Source organism: Phoenix dactylifera, chromosome 1, assembly GCF_051530095.1.
Source record: "Phoenix dactylifera cultivar Ajwa chromosome 1, Ajwa_hap1_PhDact_Kaust_v1.1, whole genome shotgun sequence".
NCBI lineage: Eukaryota > Viridiplantae > Streptophyta > Magnoliopsida > Arecales > Arecaceae > Phoenix > Phoenix dactylifera.
In genome coordinates, this window is record NC_143190.1 from 49775843 (window position 1) to 49793583 (window position 17741).

The window sequence follows — 17741 nt, forward strand, 5'->3', positions numbered from 1 at the left end:
TACATAATATCCTAATACTTGTTAAAATATCCTCCATTTTGTATCAAAACTCAAAATTAAATACAAAGATTCTGAAAGTGCTCTAATGTTATTGAAATATGCGTTTTCAATCTTAATGATTTAAGATGAGCTATAATGTGGAAGATACATATCTCAAATTATGATTTTGAAAGCCTCAATTGAAAATCCTATGTAATTCAGAATCTGATTTTGTATACAAGCTTAGACTCAATATGATTTCTAAATAAAATCTTAATGTAAGAAAAACAGAATTAATTCTGATGCCTTTGGTTGATTGCTCCGATACGCATCCGAAACATATCATTTCTTATCTTCAAAGTGTACTAATATTGGTCCAAATGATGTGTCTTTCGATGATCTTGATTGCAAACAAAAATTTCTAAATATATGATCTTATTTTGATATTAAAAAGATTTATTATGCTTCATGTATCCATTGCAGAAAAACTATAATTAAGAAATTGAGATCTATAAATAGATATACTTCAATGATCATCTATATGTTTTTTCTCTCCTACATTATTAAAGACTTCCATCAATAGAGTGAATGATCTTAAAACTAGAAATATTTCAGTTCACTCAAATGACTCTAAAAGAAAGAAAATGTAAATGCTTTTGAAAGAAATTGAGCTTCAAATGAATCATTTTCTGATTAATATTTCTATACATTTTCTCTAAGATTAAGAGAAAGCATAACTTGTTCGTAAAGGATTAGAAAGAGTAATTACTACAAATTTTGGAATAATACTAGATTACTCTACATTCTCGATATTACAGAATTTCAGTGTTATTCACGTTTATCACTAAAATCTGAAATTCAACAATTTAAAATGATTAAAGAAGAATGCATCTTTTGAGGGGGAGCTTTAGATATTCAGTATCCTATCCCAAAGACACTTTATTTTGATGCATACTTTGAATTTTATAGATTGATTTTGATGAACCTCCTTATATTACAAGACACGCTTTAATTACCTTGAGATGAGTTCTATAAAGGTTGTCTTATCTCAAACCTTGAGTCTTGTAAAAATAAGCTGAAACTTATAGAAAATATAGTTTTGAGATTGACAACCTTATTGAACATTATCTTAGGATTCTAAACTCTTAAATGGAATGATCAATTGAGGGGGAGAAAGAAAATTTCAGAAGAAGAGGTCTTATGGAACTTAGTCGCATAAATCTATAACTAAAGGAGAGAGAAAGAACACTAAATGAAAAGTGATTCGAATACTCTCCAATATGTATCATCTGAAATTTAAATCTGAAAATCTGTATGATACACCTTGAGGCGTGTTATTTGGTTAGTATATCTCATGCATCACTCTTGAACCAAATTGCAAATCTTAAGAGCCTCTAATTTAATGAAAAAGGGGGAGAATAATGTGTTAAATTTTCTTGAGTATCTCTTAGAAAATCTATTTTTGGAACTTCACTAATGAGCTCTAATTGGCTTGCTTTTTGGAACTTCAATTTTGTGCAAATTCATTATTTTATGTATCAAATTGTGCTTATTTTCTAAAGAAATAAAAGAAAGTCTTTAAAAGAGCTCTAAGATGTATCAAAAATTGCATGAATGTATATTTTGATATTTGTGCCCCAATGCTCCTATTATCATAAAAGAACTTTGAAGTCATTAAGAAAATTAATTAAATTGCTCTCATGGTTGATAAAATACTTAATAGATTGGGCAAAAGGTCTTAAATGAACAAGCTTTCATACTCAGTGAAGAAAGGTTAGATTTCCACTCATGTTTTTCCTTGAATATCATTTGTAGTACTTCTTGAATTAACCTAAGGAAGATTCCACCTACACTTGATTAGAAAACTATCTGTGGTATCAAATTAGAAAACCTCTTGAATTCACACTCGATGTGTTCTGCTCTGATCTTTGTGCTTAATGTTTCACTATCTTTTTGATGTTGTCAAAAAGGGGGAGAAATATCTAAGTATATGCTATATACCTCAGAATGCTTTATTACTTTGAATTGAATACAAATCAGCTTAATTTAAATATGTTGATTGTGTTAAGCTGATTAAATCTAAAAGCATTATCATGAAGTATGTTTTAAATATACATGTCTTCTACTTAATGCAACTTAGCTATGTATTACTTCTAGAAAACAATATCTTTTATATTGCATATACTCCAAGTTTTGTCATCATCAAAAAGGGGGAGATTGATGACCCAAAGATTGATTCATAGATTGATTTTGATGATCACAAAACCTTGAAGTATAGATACTAATGTTTATGTTGCAAGGAGAAAGATATTTATTTTGCAAGGAACATAGCAAGTTGGGAGAACACAAGAAGGCCTCCAAAGCTCTCAAGTTGGAAGAAAGCTACAATTTATTGGCCCAAGCTTAAAGTTCAAAGGATTCAAATTGGAGGAGTAAAATCAAAGAAAAAATTCAAAAGAATAGTCTTCGAGTCGACTCCTGAGGAATTCGAGTCGACTCCAATGTTTACCGAGTCGACTCCGGGGAAGTATGAGTCGACTCCTAGGAGTCACAGGCAGAAAAGTCAGAGAGCAGTTTTCGGGTCTGAGATTCGAGTCGACTCCAGTGGAACGCGAGTCGACTCCGATGGTTGGCAGGTCGACTCCAAAGAAAGCAAGAGTCGACTCTCAGCGGTACATAAAGAAAAAGTCAGAGAGCATTTCATGGACTCTGAGATTCGAGTCGACTCCCGCAATACACGAGTCGACTCCGAGACTGCGCGACCATCAACAGACAGAAGATCAAATTACTGCCTCTGAGATTCGAGTCGACTCCCAGACAGCTCGAGTCGACTCCACGATAGCTTCACGTCAAAAGGGAGAAGACCAACTTTCAGAAACTGAGAGCCGAGTCGACTCCGAGGAAGTTCGAGTCGACTCCAAGACTGGATGAGCCAAAAGACAGAGGATCGGGAGTTCGGGCTCTGAGATTCGAGTCGACTCCCAGGACAGTCGAGTCGACTCGAGTGGATCAAATTCAAAATTGGATCCACGGACTTCAGTGGATGAGCCGACTCCGAAATTGCCAAGTCAGCTCCAGAAGTTGGCGAGTCGACTCCAGGTTAAGACGAGTCGACTCCCAGTCAAGGCATGCACTTTAATTCAAATTTGGAACAGTGGCCGAGTCGTCTCCAGTAAAGCACGAGCCGACTCCTGCAACAGGCGAGTCGACTCCTGATCGCGCGAGTCGACTCCAATCCCAACGGTAATATTGTCAGGAAGTGCAGACTGTGTCCAACGGCTCTATTTTTGTCTCTAACGGCTATATTCTTGTTTCCACGCCATCTAAAGCTATAAAAACAAGAAGAGAGCTAGGAGAGAACTTATGGAAGTGGGAGAGATCATCTAGGAAAGAGATCTCAAAGAGATTGCAAAGGAAATCTCCCACAAGCACAAAAGGGCCATCCAAAACGAAATAGAGAGAAGAAGAGCATCCAAGTGAATCCGAAAGCTTCCTCTCCATCCGTGTGCTGCCTCGGGGATCCTCTACTTCATGCCAAATCAGAGGAGGATCAAGTAAAGAAGAAGCCGAGCTCCTCCATCTTCAAAACTCGTTTGAGGGCTTCTCTTTACTCTATTTGTTTATATTGTCATATCTGCTTGCTTAAGAAGCTTTGATTTGTTTTTATTCTTTGTTTTAATATCTTGTAACTTGATTCAATCAAGGGATTGAATCAAGGGGTTAAAGATTTGTTGGTGAGCCAAAGGGAAAACCAACGGTGTAAGGTTTGTCGGTGAGCCAAAGGGAAAACCAACGGGATTAAGGTTTGTTGGTGAGCCGAGGGTAAAACCAACGTGTAAGGGTTTGATTGTGAGCCCGGGAAAACAATCGGGGTTGGTTCTAGTCGGTGAGCCTGGAAAAACCGACCGAGTTCGTTGTGCGCTCGTAAAACAACAAGTTGGGTTGTGAGCTTGTAAAACAACCGACTGTAATCTGTAGGATTATAGTGAAATTCCCAAGAAGTCTTGGGGAGTGGATGTAGGTGCTGGGGTGCACCGAACCACTATATGTTTGCTGTGTTTGTAATGTTTTTTGTCATTATCTAACTCACACACTTACTCACTTAGATAAATTGCTTGCTTAACTATTATCCGCGAATTCTTTAGTTGCAAGCATACTCAATCAAGTCACATTCTATACATCAAACTGTCGCTAAGTTTAACTTTCACTGCGCATATATACAACTTAGCATAATTAATCAAAAAGTACTAGAAGTAGCTTAAAAGTCTTAAAAGACCCAATTCACCCCCCCTCTTGGGTTGTATCTACTGGGCAACAGATACCTACTGAGTACTGCTCATAATCTAATGGCTTCCCCTTTTCTCATGATTTTAAGCGTTCCAAAAGCGTAAGACGTCGGATTGTGGGCAGCCTCTCGTTAAAGCAAGGCTGGGTGGGTCCAACCTCATCACCTCTCCATTTTCTAAAACACAAAAAACCAAGAGACATATGTGTATAATGAGCTGGGTCCAACCTCAGTACCTCTCTATTTAATAAAACGCAAGAAACCAAGAGATATACGAGTATAATGAGCCCCTCCCTCCCCATCCTCCGATTCCTCCCCTTCCTATAAATCCTATATCACCAATCTAGTGCAAGCAAGAACTTAGAGACATGGACTGGCACTCATGGCTATCCAAATCCAGCCTCGAGCTATCTGTCGTCTATGAGTACGGGCTCGTGTTCTCCAATGTTTAGCTCGAGGAGGAGGACATAGCCCACTTGGATCACCAGTTCCTCACGAGCATGGGCATCTCCAAAGCCAAGCACGGGCTGAAAGGTCAACACCCAAAATATCCAATAGTCTTAGATGGCTTACTCTTGTCCAGAGATAGATCGCGTGCGGTTCGCGCGATTGGGCCTCGTCAACAGGCTATTTTCTTCTTTTGGCCCTTTTGCTTCTTTTGGCCCGCGTCTGCTTTTTTGATGCATCTGTTGCCTTTTTTTAGGTGGCCCACTAGCCTATATAAAGAGCTTTAGGAATCATTTTAATTTATTCTTATGCACTTCTCCTCATTATTTTTTTGAGTTTCTTTTGAGCTATCTGCAAGTGTGAACGTACTCTTCTCCCTTTTCTGAAGGTGCACTAATGGGAAAGACGTGATTCTGTACTAGGTCGTCGTATTTTTAGGAGATCTGTACCAGTGGACCCGTGTGGGGGGCATAAACTTTTCTGCGCATCAGCGTGCTTTGATCTACATGTCATCTTTTTTCATTTCTTCATTTTATTATTTTATTGTCAAGTAAATAATTTATTTTTTATTTTATTTACTGTTTATAAATATTAGAAATATTGAATTATTGATTTATCAATTATATTTGTACATCTAGGCTAATAAGAAGAACAGATTTTTTTTAACTAAAAGATGTACTTTTTTTAATGGATCTAAATATAAGACTTTGAACATTTAGAAGTTCTTGGATACTTTTGCTGTCGAATTTAGACATGAGATGGATCTACTGAACTCCTTGAGCACATGCATATTTTGAATACTCGGTATAGATTTGTTTAATCTACCATCCATCTCGTACTTGGATCAAAATAAACCATAATAAAAAAATTATTTATTCGACAAGAATATATATTTATTGACCGTAGCATGCACGTTGGGGTCCGAGTGGGAATTTCCGTGTAAAACCCCACGTGCATGGGACCATTAATTTCCTTGTCTCTCCCCATGACGTTCCCATCGCCGCCGGGCGAATTTCCACCCCGCGGACCAAACCCACCCGATAAAGAAGGCCGAAAATAGAACATCTCTATACCCCAATAACATCTCCCTCGCGTCCTCATTCTTACAGAAATCCAGTACTAAGAAAAGAACGCAACTTTGCCTTTCTCCCATCTGCTAAAATGATATTTAAAATAAAAAAGAAAATAACTACGTGTGATTTATTTCCTTAATTTTTTTTTCCCACAAATCCAAAAAAAGGGGCCTTTTCTGACTATACCAGCTGCATCAGCTAGCATAGCTGTCTCAACCCGTATTATACATCTAGTTCCTGCATAACTCCTTTAGTTATTCCACATGAACCTGATAAATAGATTCAGAGGCATGCAATAAGAGGAGAGATGAAGATGCCAAGAAGAGCAAGAAAACTTTCTTTTGAGACTCGACCTTAATATTATTATAATTATCTTTTTAGGTAACCATTAATAGTAATTGTAATCTTTGGAGAAAAGAAGAGAATTTTACAATTCTAATAAAAGATAGAACAGCAGGGGTTATAGCAAAAACCGAGATCAAATATGTGACTTGTTAGGGTACCGAGGAGAGTGAAATATCTACTCACAGGCCAAATAGGCTGCTTGAGTTGCTAGACTTAGTGTTGAAAATATTTTATCTAACAGCTGCTATATATTTATTTTATTAAAGTATTATAAATGAATAATTTACTAAAAAAAATCAGAAGATAGAAAAGAACTTACTAGAATTGAGGCGAGTGATATACACTACCCTAAGAACATGATTCGCCCCTGCAGTTTTGCGGTGATCTCGTTCTCAAAGTATAATAACCCGGTTTAACCCGATCCTCCTCTAATGAGCACAATCATTGGGAAGCTTGACCCAATCGACTCCTTCAGAGACTCAGAAAAGAAGAAAAGATAGCAAGCAGAAAGTTGAAGAGTGAAAACTCTCTATCTATCTCGAGAGACAGAGTACTAGTGAGAAGAAGAGAGATCGAATTGTTTTTGAATTAATCTCGGGGGAATCTATTTATATACTCTATCCGAAAAACCGAAGAGACGCGATGGCTCTAAAAATACGTAATATTTTGGAAATACTGTATCTTTTCGGAAATCAATATTCTTTTTTGAAGAGTCATAACTCTTCTCTTTAGTCTCACAAAAAGATATTTTAAAATATTTAAAATAATTAAAGGTTAGGGAAAAAAATATTTTTTTATTTAAAACTTCAATGTTACTCATACTTGGAACATATGGCACCAGAACCCGCAGTTTGTTTACTCTATCATTGGCCTCCTTTTCCATGCTACCTAGCACATAGTTCTATTTTAATGGAATACACGGTCCTTCACGGCTTGGAAACTATTTTCAATTAAAAAGCAAACTTTTTAGAAGTTTAACCAACTTGCCGCTGGAATTTATGAAAGCAAATAATTTCAATTGGACAACAAACTAATTTTCAATAATGATTTCATGAAAGAAGATCGGACTTTTTTTTCTAACAGAAAGATACACTTTTGCACTGGATCTAAATATAAGACTTTGAACATTTAGAAGTACTTAGATACTATTGCTGTTGAATTTAGATATGAGATGGCAATGTTACATATTTACTGAACTCCTTGAGCACATATTTTGAATACTCGGTGTAGATTTGTTTAATATACCATCCATCTCGCACTAGGATCAAAATCTATCATCCTGCCAAAAAGATATATGTGTATATATTGCAAAACTATAATAAAAAAAATTATTTATTGGACAAGAATATAAATTTATTGACCGTGGCATGCACGTTGGGGTCCGAGTGAGAATTTCCGTGTTAAACCCCACGTCTCGTCCCCGCGTTTCACGTGCATGGGACCATATCCCTGTCCCTCTCCATTACGTTCCCATCGCCGCCAGGCGAATTTCCACCCCGCGGACCAAACCCACCCGGCAGCCGGCAATTAAATATAAGAGCCAGATACCCCTCCACTTCAGACACGCTCAATGGACCACCATTTGGTCTAGCTGGTACTGAGATGGTGCTGAAGTGACATACTCACACGTGGAATAACCCACGGATCGGAGAGGGCACGCGGAAACTTGCGACCTGTATCAAATATTTTTTGATAGAAGGGAGGCCCAATCGAAGCTGCCACGCGGGTGGTTTTTCGCTCCCCCCTCTTATTTTTTTCAGAAAAAAAAAAATCCGAAAAATAGAGCACCTAGACCTCAAGAACATCTCCCTCGCGTCCTCATTCTTACAGAAATCCAGTGCTAAGAAAAGAACGCAACTCTGTCTTTGTCCCATCTCCTAAAATGATAATTAAATCAGAAAAGAAAAATAACTACGTGGGATCTTATGTCCTTAACTTTTTTCCCCACAAATCCAAAAAAGGGGCCTTTCCTGACCATACCAGCTGCATCAAATTATACCAAAAATAACTGCATATATAATTTCATTTTCCATTTTCTATGGATCAAAGGAATTAGGACCAAAAGAAACTCTCAGAAAAAAAAGAAAAACATGGGCAATGGAATATAATTCATTTATCGCCCGTCTTGTTATCGCTAGTGTTGTTGTTGTTGCTGCTTGTTTGGGCAGCCCCGCTGCCACTGCCGCCGCCGCCGCCGCCACCAATTATGGAGGTGATGGCAGCTGCGAGTGCAGCAGTGAAGTTGGGATCCGCCGTGATGGCTGCCGTTGCAGCGCTCACCGTATCAGCCAGAGACGACGGCTGCAAGGATTGTGGCTTTGGATGTGAAAATTGGTCGCCGTCGCTGGCGGCCGACATCTGAGACCCTGAGAATTTCGACTGGTTGAAGAGCGTCTGCCCGAAGACCTGTGGCAAAGAAGTATGTGGTGTCGAGCCGAGACCAGGAGCACCATTTGGAAATGGGACCTGGAATTGGGTTGATGGCCTCTGGAACTTAGCATCGGGAGGGTGTGTGAGGTCCAAGGTCACGGTGGGGAACGGAGCTGATGCTGATATCGTGGCCATGCTCGACGAGCATGGCAGCATAGTTCTTGCAAGGAAATTGGAGTTCATCAGCCCGTCGGTGCTTGACATGGATCCAGATAAGAGCATGTTTGCCGCCGCGGAAGTGGTTGATGCCATCGCCATGGCTGCCGGGGGGAGTGGGTGGTTGTGATTCCCTTCGTAGGTTGTTATCAAGACCGATCGATCCTCCGCGCACCTTTGGACCTATCAGGGTGGCAGCAACATATATAGCATGAATGAGTCCTCATGCACTTATTCTATTGTCTTAAGATTTTAATGGATCGGGACTAGATGACAATCATCGTTACTTGTTTGCGAACCGGACACCCGGCGGCCATGGTGCACCGGTAGTAGGCTCGGGGACAAGGGTTTCCCTTTGCCATCTTCTGTCCATACTTCCTCCATTGGCATCCATCAGTGATCTAAAAGAACGCAAATGGATACAAATTAATTTGTCTGAACCAAGTGATCGTAATTAAACTACTCATTACAAGGTTCTTCATATAGTTTTACCATGGGTGCTTCGGACCGTGCCCGGACTGACACACGAGCCTTCCTCATGCTGGCTTCTTGGGCTTGCTGGTCGGAAGTACTCTTTGGAGGGGATAATTTGGGTGCTTTGTTGGGGACCCAGCCTTCAGACCCTCGATCAGCAGGGCACTCCTCTCTAAACGTAGGTCTTATATCCCTGACATCAGATCTCTCGCGATCGATTCTGACTATCTCCTTGCCGTTGCTGGCCTTCTTTAGGCTGTCATCGATTGGCATCACTTCCATATTGTTAGGCGGTGATGCGGACCGATCCCGGCTTCCACCTTCTGTTGTAGAGTGGGAAGCCTCGTCGGCCAATAAGACTGGTCCAAGATCAAGGAACTGTCTTGGCGCAATGGCGTCTTCATGTTCGTTTCGCTTATCGCCCATTTGATCACCACTGACCTAATGAAAGATCTGCAGATTAACTTGTGCTCGAATCTTATGCTAACTGAGGCAATATGGGTGTATTATCTCATAAAGGCCTACCTCATGGCTTTGTGGGCTTCCATTTCTTCGGTTCCTCTCCTGCATCAGTGTGATGAAATGCATGTGGAGGGAGTTATAGTTGTTTGTCGCGTGGACTAGCATGCCTTTGAGCCTCTGGTTCTCTTGGTTCATGCGCCCTAGCTCGGCTCGCACTGCTGCCAACTAATTTTCCAAAAGAAAAGGAAAAAACATTGATCTTAAAGAAATCGCATGAATTAAAAGAAACAGCTGTTCTTAATTTTTTTTAAAAAGAGAACAGTTGTTCATATTAAAAATAAAAGATGTATGGAGAGAGATCCTAACCTCACCCTTGCTCTCTTTATCCTCCTCATTGGGTGACAGCCCGTCATCCACCGTTGATTGATCGCTTCTAGTGTTGGTCGTAAGAAGGTGCAAACCCATCTACGATATAATTAACGAAGAAAAAATTAGATGAATAATTGAATAAAAAAATCTGGTGTCAATTAGATAGGGAGAAAACTTTCAAAAAAAAAAAACAGCAATATTTCACTAACATTAATGGTGAGATCTTCTTCCTTGACGCAAAGTTTAGGCACACTAAGATCCGAGTCCGGTCGTGCTCGTTCCTTTCTGTCATCTGAGAAAAAATCCATCTCACCGACTACCCTCCTATTCTCCCCACCCTCCGGCTCCTCGTGGAAGCCGAGACTCATCGGAAAGTGATGTCCAGACCCCATCGAGCCATTCTTCTGCTTCAGACCTCCACCAAGGAACGAGTCCATCACACCACCAGTCTTGAACCCAGCCGAGTCACTTGAAGTCCCCAAGCTCAATCCACCGCCGCCTTTGTCCATCCTTAACACACAGAGAGAGAGAGAGAGAGAAGAAAGAGAAGAAGAGAGAGAGAGAGAGAGAAGAAGAAGGAGAAGAAGAAGAAGAGTAGGAGAGATAAAATGGAGGTGCGAGAGACTGAAGAAGTCTTTCACTGGTGCAACGAGGATCCGAATAAAAAGAGGGAGGAGAGCCAAGAAGGAAGACGGAAACTTGTAGCAGTGACGCGATTCGTACGTCGGGAACACGTGGCAGTATCCGGCGTGGGACAGGACACACGGCAAAAGGACGGGACGTCGGATATGGGTGGTAAGTGCACCGTGGTCCGGTAGGGCCGGCGAGTCCCACGAGTGAGAACCCGTCAACCGGTCTGACTGGTCCCACCGATGATCTGAACCGACGGCGGAGGACGGGATCGAGAGGTGACCGGAGCGCGCTGGCATCCAACCCTTCCACCGCTTGGACCGGCGGTGCGACCTCCGATAGGGGTGCCACGTAGGACGGGGATGCGGGATTGGGAGCGCGAGGCGCGGCGGTGAGGGGCGTTTCAGAGGTCGCCACGTTTGCGTGTATTTTTGCCATCTTTTTGACTCTTTCGGGCTGAATGGGGGGTTCAACTGGTTGACGGGAAACGTGAGAGGGGACTGGAATGAAGCAGCCGGAATTATTCCGTGTCCCGTTCATATATACGCTGGTCTTTCTAATTCAAAGACCATGGAATTTGTGGACCAGCGGTGATGCAGCTACGGTGGATTCAATTGACGATTCAAAGCATGGTAGATTTTAGGATCGTCTAGTCTACTAGAGCAGATACTAATTGCCAAAATAAACTAACTTACAATTAGCGAAACTGGAGATATGATGTCATGGAACTGCAGCCAAAACTGTGTCCCAATTTATGTGGAGGAGACATCTTGTTATGTGAGGCAGTCAAATACTGAGCTAACCTGGCTGATGAATGCTTGGAGATTGTAATGGACGTCTATGCGAGTTTATATTTTCATGTTCACTTGCAAGCAATACAACATGGTTTCATTGACAGACAAATTCGCTTATTAAAAAGCCCTAAGCTCCCAGTAGAAATATCTCCAGCAGATTGTAAAACATCCACATGTTTAGTAATGAAACTCTCTTTCTCTCTCTCTCTCTCTATCTATCTATCTATCTATCTCCATCTAAGAGACAAACTTTCTCTAGAAGTCAAATTTGGTTTGCAATAGGTTTAGAAGTTTTTCAAATTCAAAATTATATTGCTTCTTTGGTTGATCAAAATATCTAAGTTCGAATAGTTTGAGATGTTTCCCGGGCTTGGTTCTTAAGATAAATATAAAAAAATAAAAATGATATAATCCAAAAGGATAGTTAGTATAAAATGCCATGTGAGATCGTACAATAATATAGGTTAAGTCTCTCTTGTTTTTTTCCCCCTTTTTTTGTCGGAGGAGGTGGCCAGGCTGGAAGCTAGCAGGTCTAGGGGTTATTATATGTATGACATCTATTTTTCAGCTGAAAATATATATTATTTGACTAAGAAATATCTTTAGGTAATAAGCTGAGATTTGGTCATTAAAAGAAGAAGATTTGGGAATGGTAAAACTTCTAAAAAAATATATAGTTTTCTAATATTTATCTCTAACTATAATTTCTTAATTCAATGATTTCAATTTTTTTATAGAACTTAGATGTGAAAATGGGCCGGATAATATTTATCGGGATCCATTTTTATATCCAAATCTATCTGAATATTGATACGAATATTAGTATATGACTAATATCCAAATCGGTATTCATATCTATTAAAAAAATAAAAATAGATATAGATAAAGAATTATCCAATCCATATTCAAATATCTGATTTTATTTTTAGTCCTATTCAACCTTATACAACACTCATGAATATCAATAAAAAAATGACTATGTCAACATATTATGGACTTAATTTGCCTTCTATTCAGTGATGCCTTTGATTTTATTATCACAAAATATAATCTAACTTGTACTTCTGTATTGTCAAAATATGTATGTATCCATGCATGTACATTTTTGGACCTCCAAGAACTCCATTTAACTACCAAAACCAATAGAACCAATCTGCAAAATTGTTTCTTTTAATTTTAAAAAACATGTAAGATCTTAAAATCTCATAATCTTGTAGTATACAATTTTTCAAAAAAAAAAAAAAATCTACTATAAGATATTTTCAAGAGTTCATATTTGTAGAGAGAGAAGTGATGTAAAGAAATTATGTAAATATAATTAAGTAGGCGTTTTCAAAGTTCTATCCTTGACTTTTATCTCTTTCTCCATGTTACCAAGTAAATACTGATAAAAGCCAATTGTAGTAGGCAATTCGTTGATGGAATTGAGAATAGCATATGCCTAGTGTTTTCCTAGCATTAAAAAAAAAAAGGAAAAAGGTTTGATGACTAGATGCTCGTTTTTGACCCTGCCAGCTGCCTTGGTTGTCAGGATTAATCTAAACTCATGGCTACGGACATGCCGTAATATCGAAGGATCATAAAAGTCGGTCAAAGGCCACCTGTCAGATTGACCACATGAAACGCGTGCTACTCCATTATCAGAAATATGTCGGTAACTCCTCAAGTCTTGAAGCACGGCTTCTTCCATGTAATTTCCTCTCAGGTTCGTGGATAGTACCATTCTATATCTTAATCTCCGATTAATTTAGTTGGCATTCAAAGGACAGGAGAGACACGAGACCAGACTACGGCCAGTAAACGTTTACACAAGCCATCTTCTCATTCCATCCAAAGCAAGGAGAGCCAAGGCCAGCCGGTTCTGAACTTTTGACTCTCTCTCTCTCTCTTAATACTAGAGTTTTTGCACGGTCCAATACAGATGGACTGTGAGATTGGGTAATATGCATGGAAAAAGGATTGGAAAGGCTCCGCGTTGATAAAAGACAGACAGTGGTCCATTAATAATTCCAAAGAGGGGTGAAAAGGAGCCCTGTCTTCAAATTTCAGTAGCCATTGGATGAACAGAAACGGCCAAAAAAGCTGAAAGGAAGAAAAGACTTGGAAAGATTCATGTTTAGAAGGTGTAGGGTGTCACGGTGGAGTGGGGCCTGAAAAGGAGTCATGGGCAAGCGCGGGGAACAACTCATCCCATTGCATGGCAGATCCATTGCATGGTAGAAGATGGTTGTTGAGAGAAAGTGCGAGCTTACCAAACTGGTAGGGTCGCTAATGGCTGCACCTGTCCTCGCTAATGTTGCATCACCCATTGCCTCTATCTCTTCTAGCACAAAAGAGTTAAAAAGAAAAAAAACAAAGAATTTAAGAATATATTTTGATAGCTGACGACGTTGGCACCAACAGAAAATTAAAGAAATAAATTAAATACCTCCTGCACCATCCTAAATTTTAGAATAAATTACAAATTTTTTTTTAAGGTTTATGTTTATTATACTTACACCCGATAGTTTGTAAAACCTATACTTACACCCAATTAAATTAATGGAGTTAGTGAATCTATTTACATCATGTGAAAAATCAAAATTATCTCTGAATGAGGAGGATATATACATTTTCTTATGTCTTTAGGTGGTCGTTATATTAGATAAAGTTATTTTGGTCATTTTAAAAAATAATTCTAACATGATATTTAGATCTCATTTGAAGTTAATAGTTTGACTAACATTTTGTTGCGTTATGAATTAAAGTATTGGATGAAAATAAATGCCAAGAAGCTAGGTATATGTTTTTCATACTATGAGGTGTAAGTGTAATTTATCTCTAATCTCAGAAAGATTTTTGTAAGGATAAGCTTTTGTAACAATATTTCTACATGCTAACAATTTGAACGCGAGCGTGCATATCTTTTACGTGACTTCAGATTTTGCTGATAAAATCTGGGCTTATTAAGCACATGCTACCTGCACATGAATAGCATCGACCCAAACATCATTATTTTTCACTGGACCTCCTGAGAGAAATTAACATTGCACCTAATCTAAAACACCCAACAATCTTCGCCTGTTATCATCCATTACTCCATTGCCAACAATGTGGTGATGACTTAAAGTACTATTAGAGCTTGCTTTTCTCCAAAGAGCTAGCAATTAACGCCAAAAATTGATGGGGTATAAAGGGGATAAAAAGCCATTTTGAAGTTTAATAAGAAGTTTGGAAGGAGCTTGTGGCTGGATCTTGATCACTTTGAACAGCCACGAGCTATCCCATCTTTTGTGTCTTGTATTGTGCCATATACATCTACAGTCGCTGTATATAGCCACTTCTTTCAAACAAAAAGTGAGAAAAAAGGAATATTGACATCGCAGACCAATGACCGTTGACTCTACAACAAGTGCTTAACCACCAAACTACAACATGATTTTTACTCTATATATGTAGTTTACTTATTTCATAAAATTTCAGATCCTTAAATACAAATTTGATGTATATTATGATATCTTATATTTGATCATTGTTTTTATAAAATAACTCATTTCTGTTTCATAAAAAAGTAAAAAATGAGTATACTTTTTTTATTGTTTATGATATAATATGTTTATGAGAAAGATTCGAGAGACTTTTATTTTTCTTTTATTATCGTGCCAGTTGCGCATGTAAATTCAAATCGACTAACAAAATGATTAATATTCAATATTTATTCAAAGTATTTATTCAGTATTAAAAAAATAAAATACTTATTTAATATAAAAATATTTATATTTAAAAATTTCATGCAATTCTAAATTTATGTACATATATTTAGAATTATAGCAATAAAAAAGGAGTAAAAATATTAAAATTATAAATAAAATAAGAACTATAAAAAAAATTGCATTAAAAAAGTATATTAGTTATCAAATAATACATTATAAGATAATGTGATGATTATATAAAATATTAATAATAACATATTAAATTAATTCATAAAATTATATTATAATTTTGATTTTATATTTAATGTCAATTTATTCAAAACTTTATTGAGAATAATTTTTATAATATTACTAACTTCTCTGTGTTCCTATATTTATACATGATTTTCTTATAATATCTCTAAAAATAGGCAATTCATGATTATTTATTTATGCTATAATTAAAGAGCATTGTTAGTATTTGATATAAAATTTTACTAGTATCTTTATATATTTTTATTTTAAATTATTTTTAAATTTTTAATATTTTAATAGAGAGGCCGATCGGACCTGAATGACCAGGTCTGTCTCGATGTAGGTTTAATAATTATGCCTTGGATCCTAACTTATATATCATGTGTGCAACCTGCATAGAAAATTTGGTTTCTATCCTTATAGTTATACAATAAATATTAATTTATATCATTAAATTCTATTAAAAAATAATTTATATCCAAATAATATCCAACTTATATAGTATAAAAATTCATATTATTTTTTGTCCAAAAAATATCCAACTTATATCGAAATCATTTATTTTTTTTGCTAATATATGATTTGTTTCCGTATCTATTCAGAATAAATATGGTTATGCTTAATATGGGTGGCAATTAGATCGAGTTGGGTTGAGTATGCATCAGGTTGGACGATAGTTAGGTCAAAAATTTATCAACCCAAATCCGACCTGTTTATTAAATAAATTAAAAATTTAAACCTAAACCTAACATATTTATTAAATAGGTAACCCATCCAATCTGCATAACCTATTTATTAAACAAGTTAAGTTATAAAAAACAAATTAAACAAGTTAAGTAAATTTTTAACCTCTGCGTAGGTGAGGTACCTCTATATTTACACGATGGTGAGGTTAATCCGCAGGCAGTGCGAAACGGGTCATTGGGAAGCTTTTCCGCACTTTCGTGGGTCTTCAGATTACTGAAGCGAGCTATGCATGAGAAAGAGCATGGTAGGCATAATTAAATTTAACGAGGGTGTGAATTGGAGGTCGCGCCGCCGTCAAAGATTTTTAGGTGGAAGCAATTTGCAAGGCTACAGAATCCCACGTCAATTTCTTTTGATTAGTTGCACAAATATATCTAATGATAAATTATAAAGACATACACCCAAAGTCTATGACTGCTAGGGCAAAGTATGACAGCCAGAGTAAGCCCCTCCTAGTCCATGTTCTCAAGACTTTTTACTATGTTATTAAACAACAAGATTTTCAACTATGCTATTAAACATGATGCAATACTATGTTATCAAATAGCCAGACATTTTACCATGCTATTAAATAGTGATGCAGGTGGTTAAGGTTTTATTTCCATCTCAATTTTCAATTGCCAAACTACCACATATTGGACGCCTACTATGGGTTGGTTTTTCTCCAACTAGTTGACATGTGAAGAATGACGTCGCAAAAGAAAAATAAAAGTCTTGAATAGCAAAAGAATAAAAAATAAAAGTCATAATAATAATAGTACTAACAGTAGTAGCAGTTTGCGACCCACCAAATCGCATTTCAATTCTCTTAAAAAAAAAAATTTCTCAAAAAAAACTCTCTTTAGATAAAACTAAGATCAGATTTGATCTATACCAATCTGAATCTTAGATATAACCGAGAAATGCAGCAAATCATCACGTCAATCCTTGCCGGACCAAACCAGCAAGTTCGACAGTTCCGGAGTGCTGGAATCTACCATCGGTGAAAAATAGCTTCTTTTTTTTTTTTACTAGTAGGAGGCGTAACCTGAAAGCAACTAATGTCTTACATAAGTTGCACCATAAGCTTCTGACATCAAAACACTCCTAAGATCCAAAGGTAATTGATGGTTTCCATCCATTTCAAATTCATGTGCTCTTGCCTTCCCCGCTGCCCTATTACCTTCTCTAGGGATATGGGTGGCTTTAAAAGTAAACAAGCTTCTTTTCCACCGCAAGATATCATTTAAAAAAGAATTAGCTTGGACTTTAGGTGTCACTCCTGAATTAATCCATGTTATCACTGTAGCTGAATCGCCCTCTAGCCACAAGTGTGAAGTCTGAAACCGTAATATTGCATTTTTGATCCCTTCCCAAGCAGCTGGGAGTTCAGCAAAAGGAATAGATAAGGTAAGAAATCTTTTACCAGCAGTCCATAGTAGCGTGCCATTAGCTTCTCTGATTACAAACCCTACAGAAGCTGACCATTTAACAGCGAACCATTAAAATTTACCTTCAAAACACCCATGGGTGGGGGCAGCCATTGAATAGTTTCCGCGGATTATGCCCGATCCCACTGATAACGAGTGGGACTAAATAATTCGATTGGGATAGTTGCTGAACCATACCACATAGTTCCAGCAAC

General features: G+C 37.7%; 1 protein-coding gene across 2 annotated transcripts; it reads right to left on the reverse strand.

Annotated features, from left to right (window-relative positions):
- Nucleotides 1–7845: 7845 nt before the first annotated feature.
- LOC103712724 (putative WRKY transcription factor 31) lies at nt 7846–10678 on the reverse strand. Of its 2 annotated transcripts, none has more exons than XM_088705152.2 (6): nt 10230–10678; nt 10023–10116; nt 9715–9876; nt 9208–9630; nt 9003–9116; nt 7846–8898 (listed from the first exon to the last, which is right to left on the reverse strand). In XM_088705152.2, exons 1-6 carry the CDS (start codon nt 10310–10312, stop codon nt 8239–8241), a joined length of 1536 nt encoding a protein of 511 aa, XP_088561278.2. In that variant the 5' UTR covers nt 10313–10678; the 3' UTR covers nt 7846–8238. The 2 variants fall into 2 exon arrangements, with proteins under 2 accessions (XP_088561278.2, XP_008797553.3); XM_008799331.5 differs by having other exon boundaries at nt 7849–8898; nt 10018–10116.
- Nucleotides 10679–17741: the final 7063 nt, after the last annotated feature.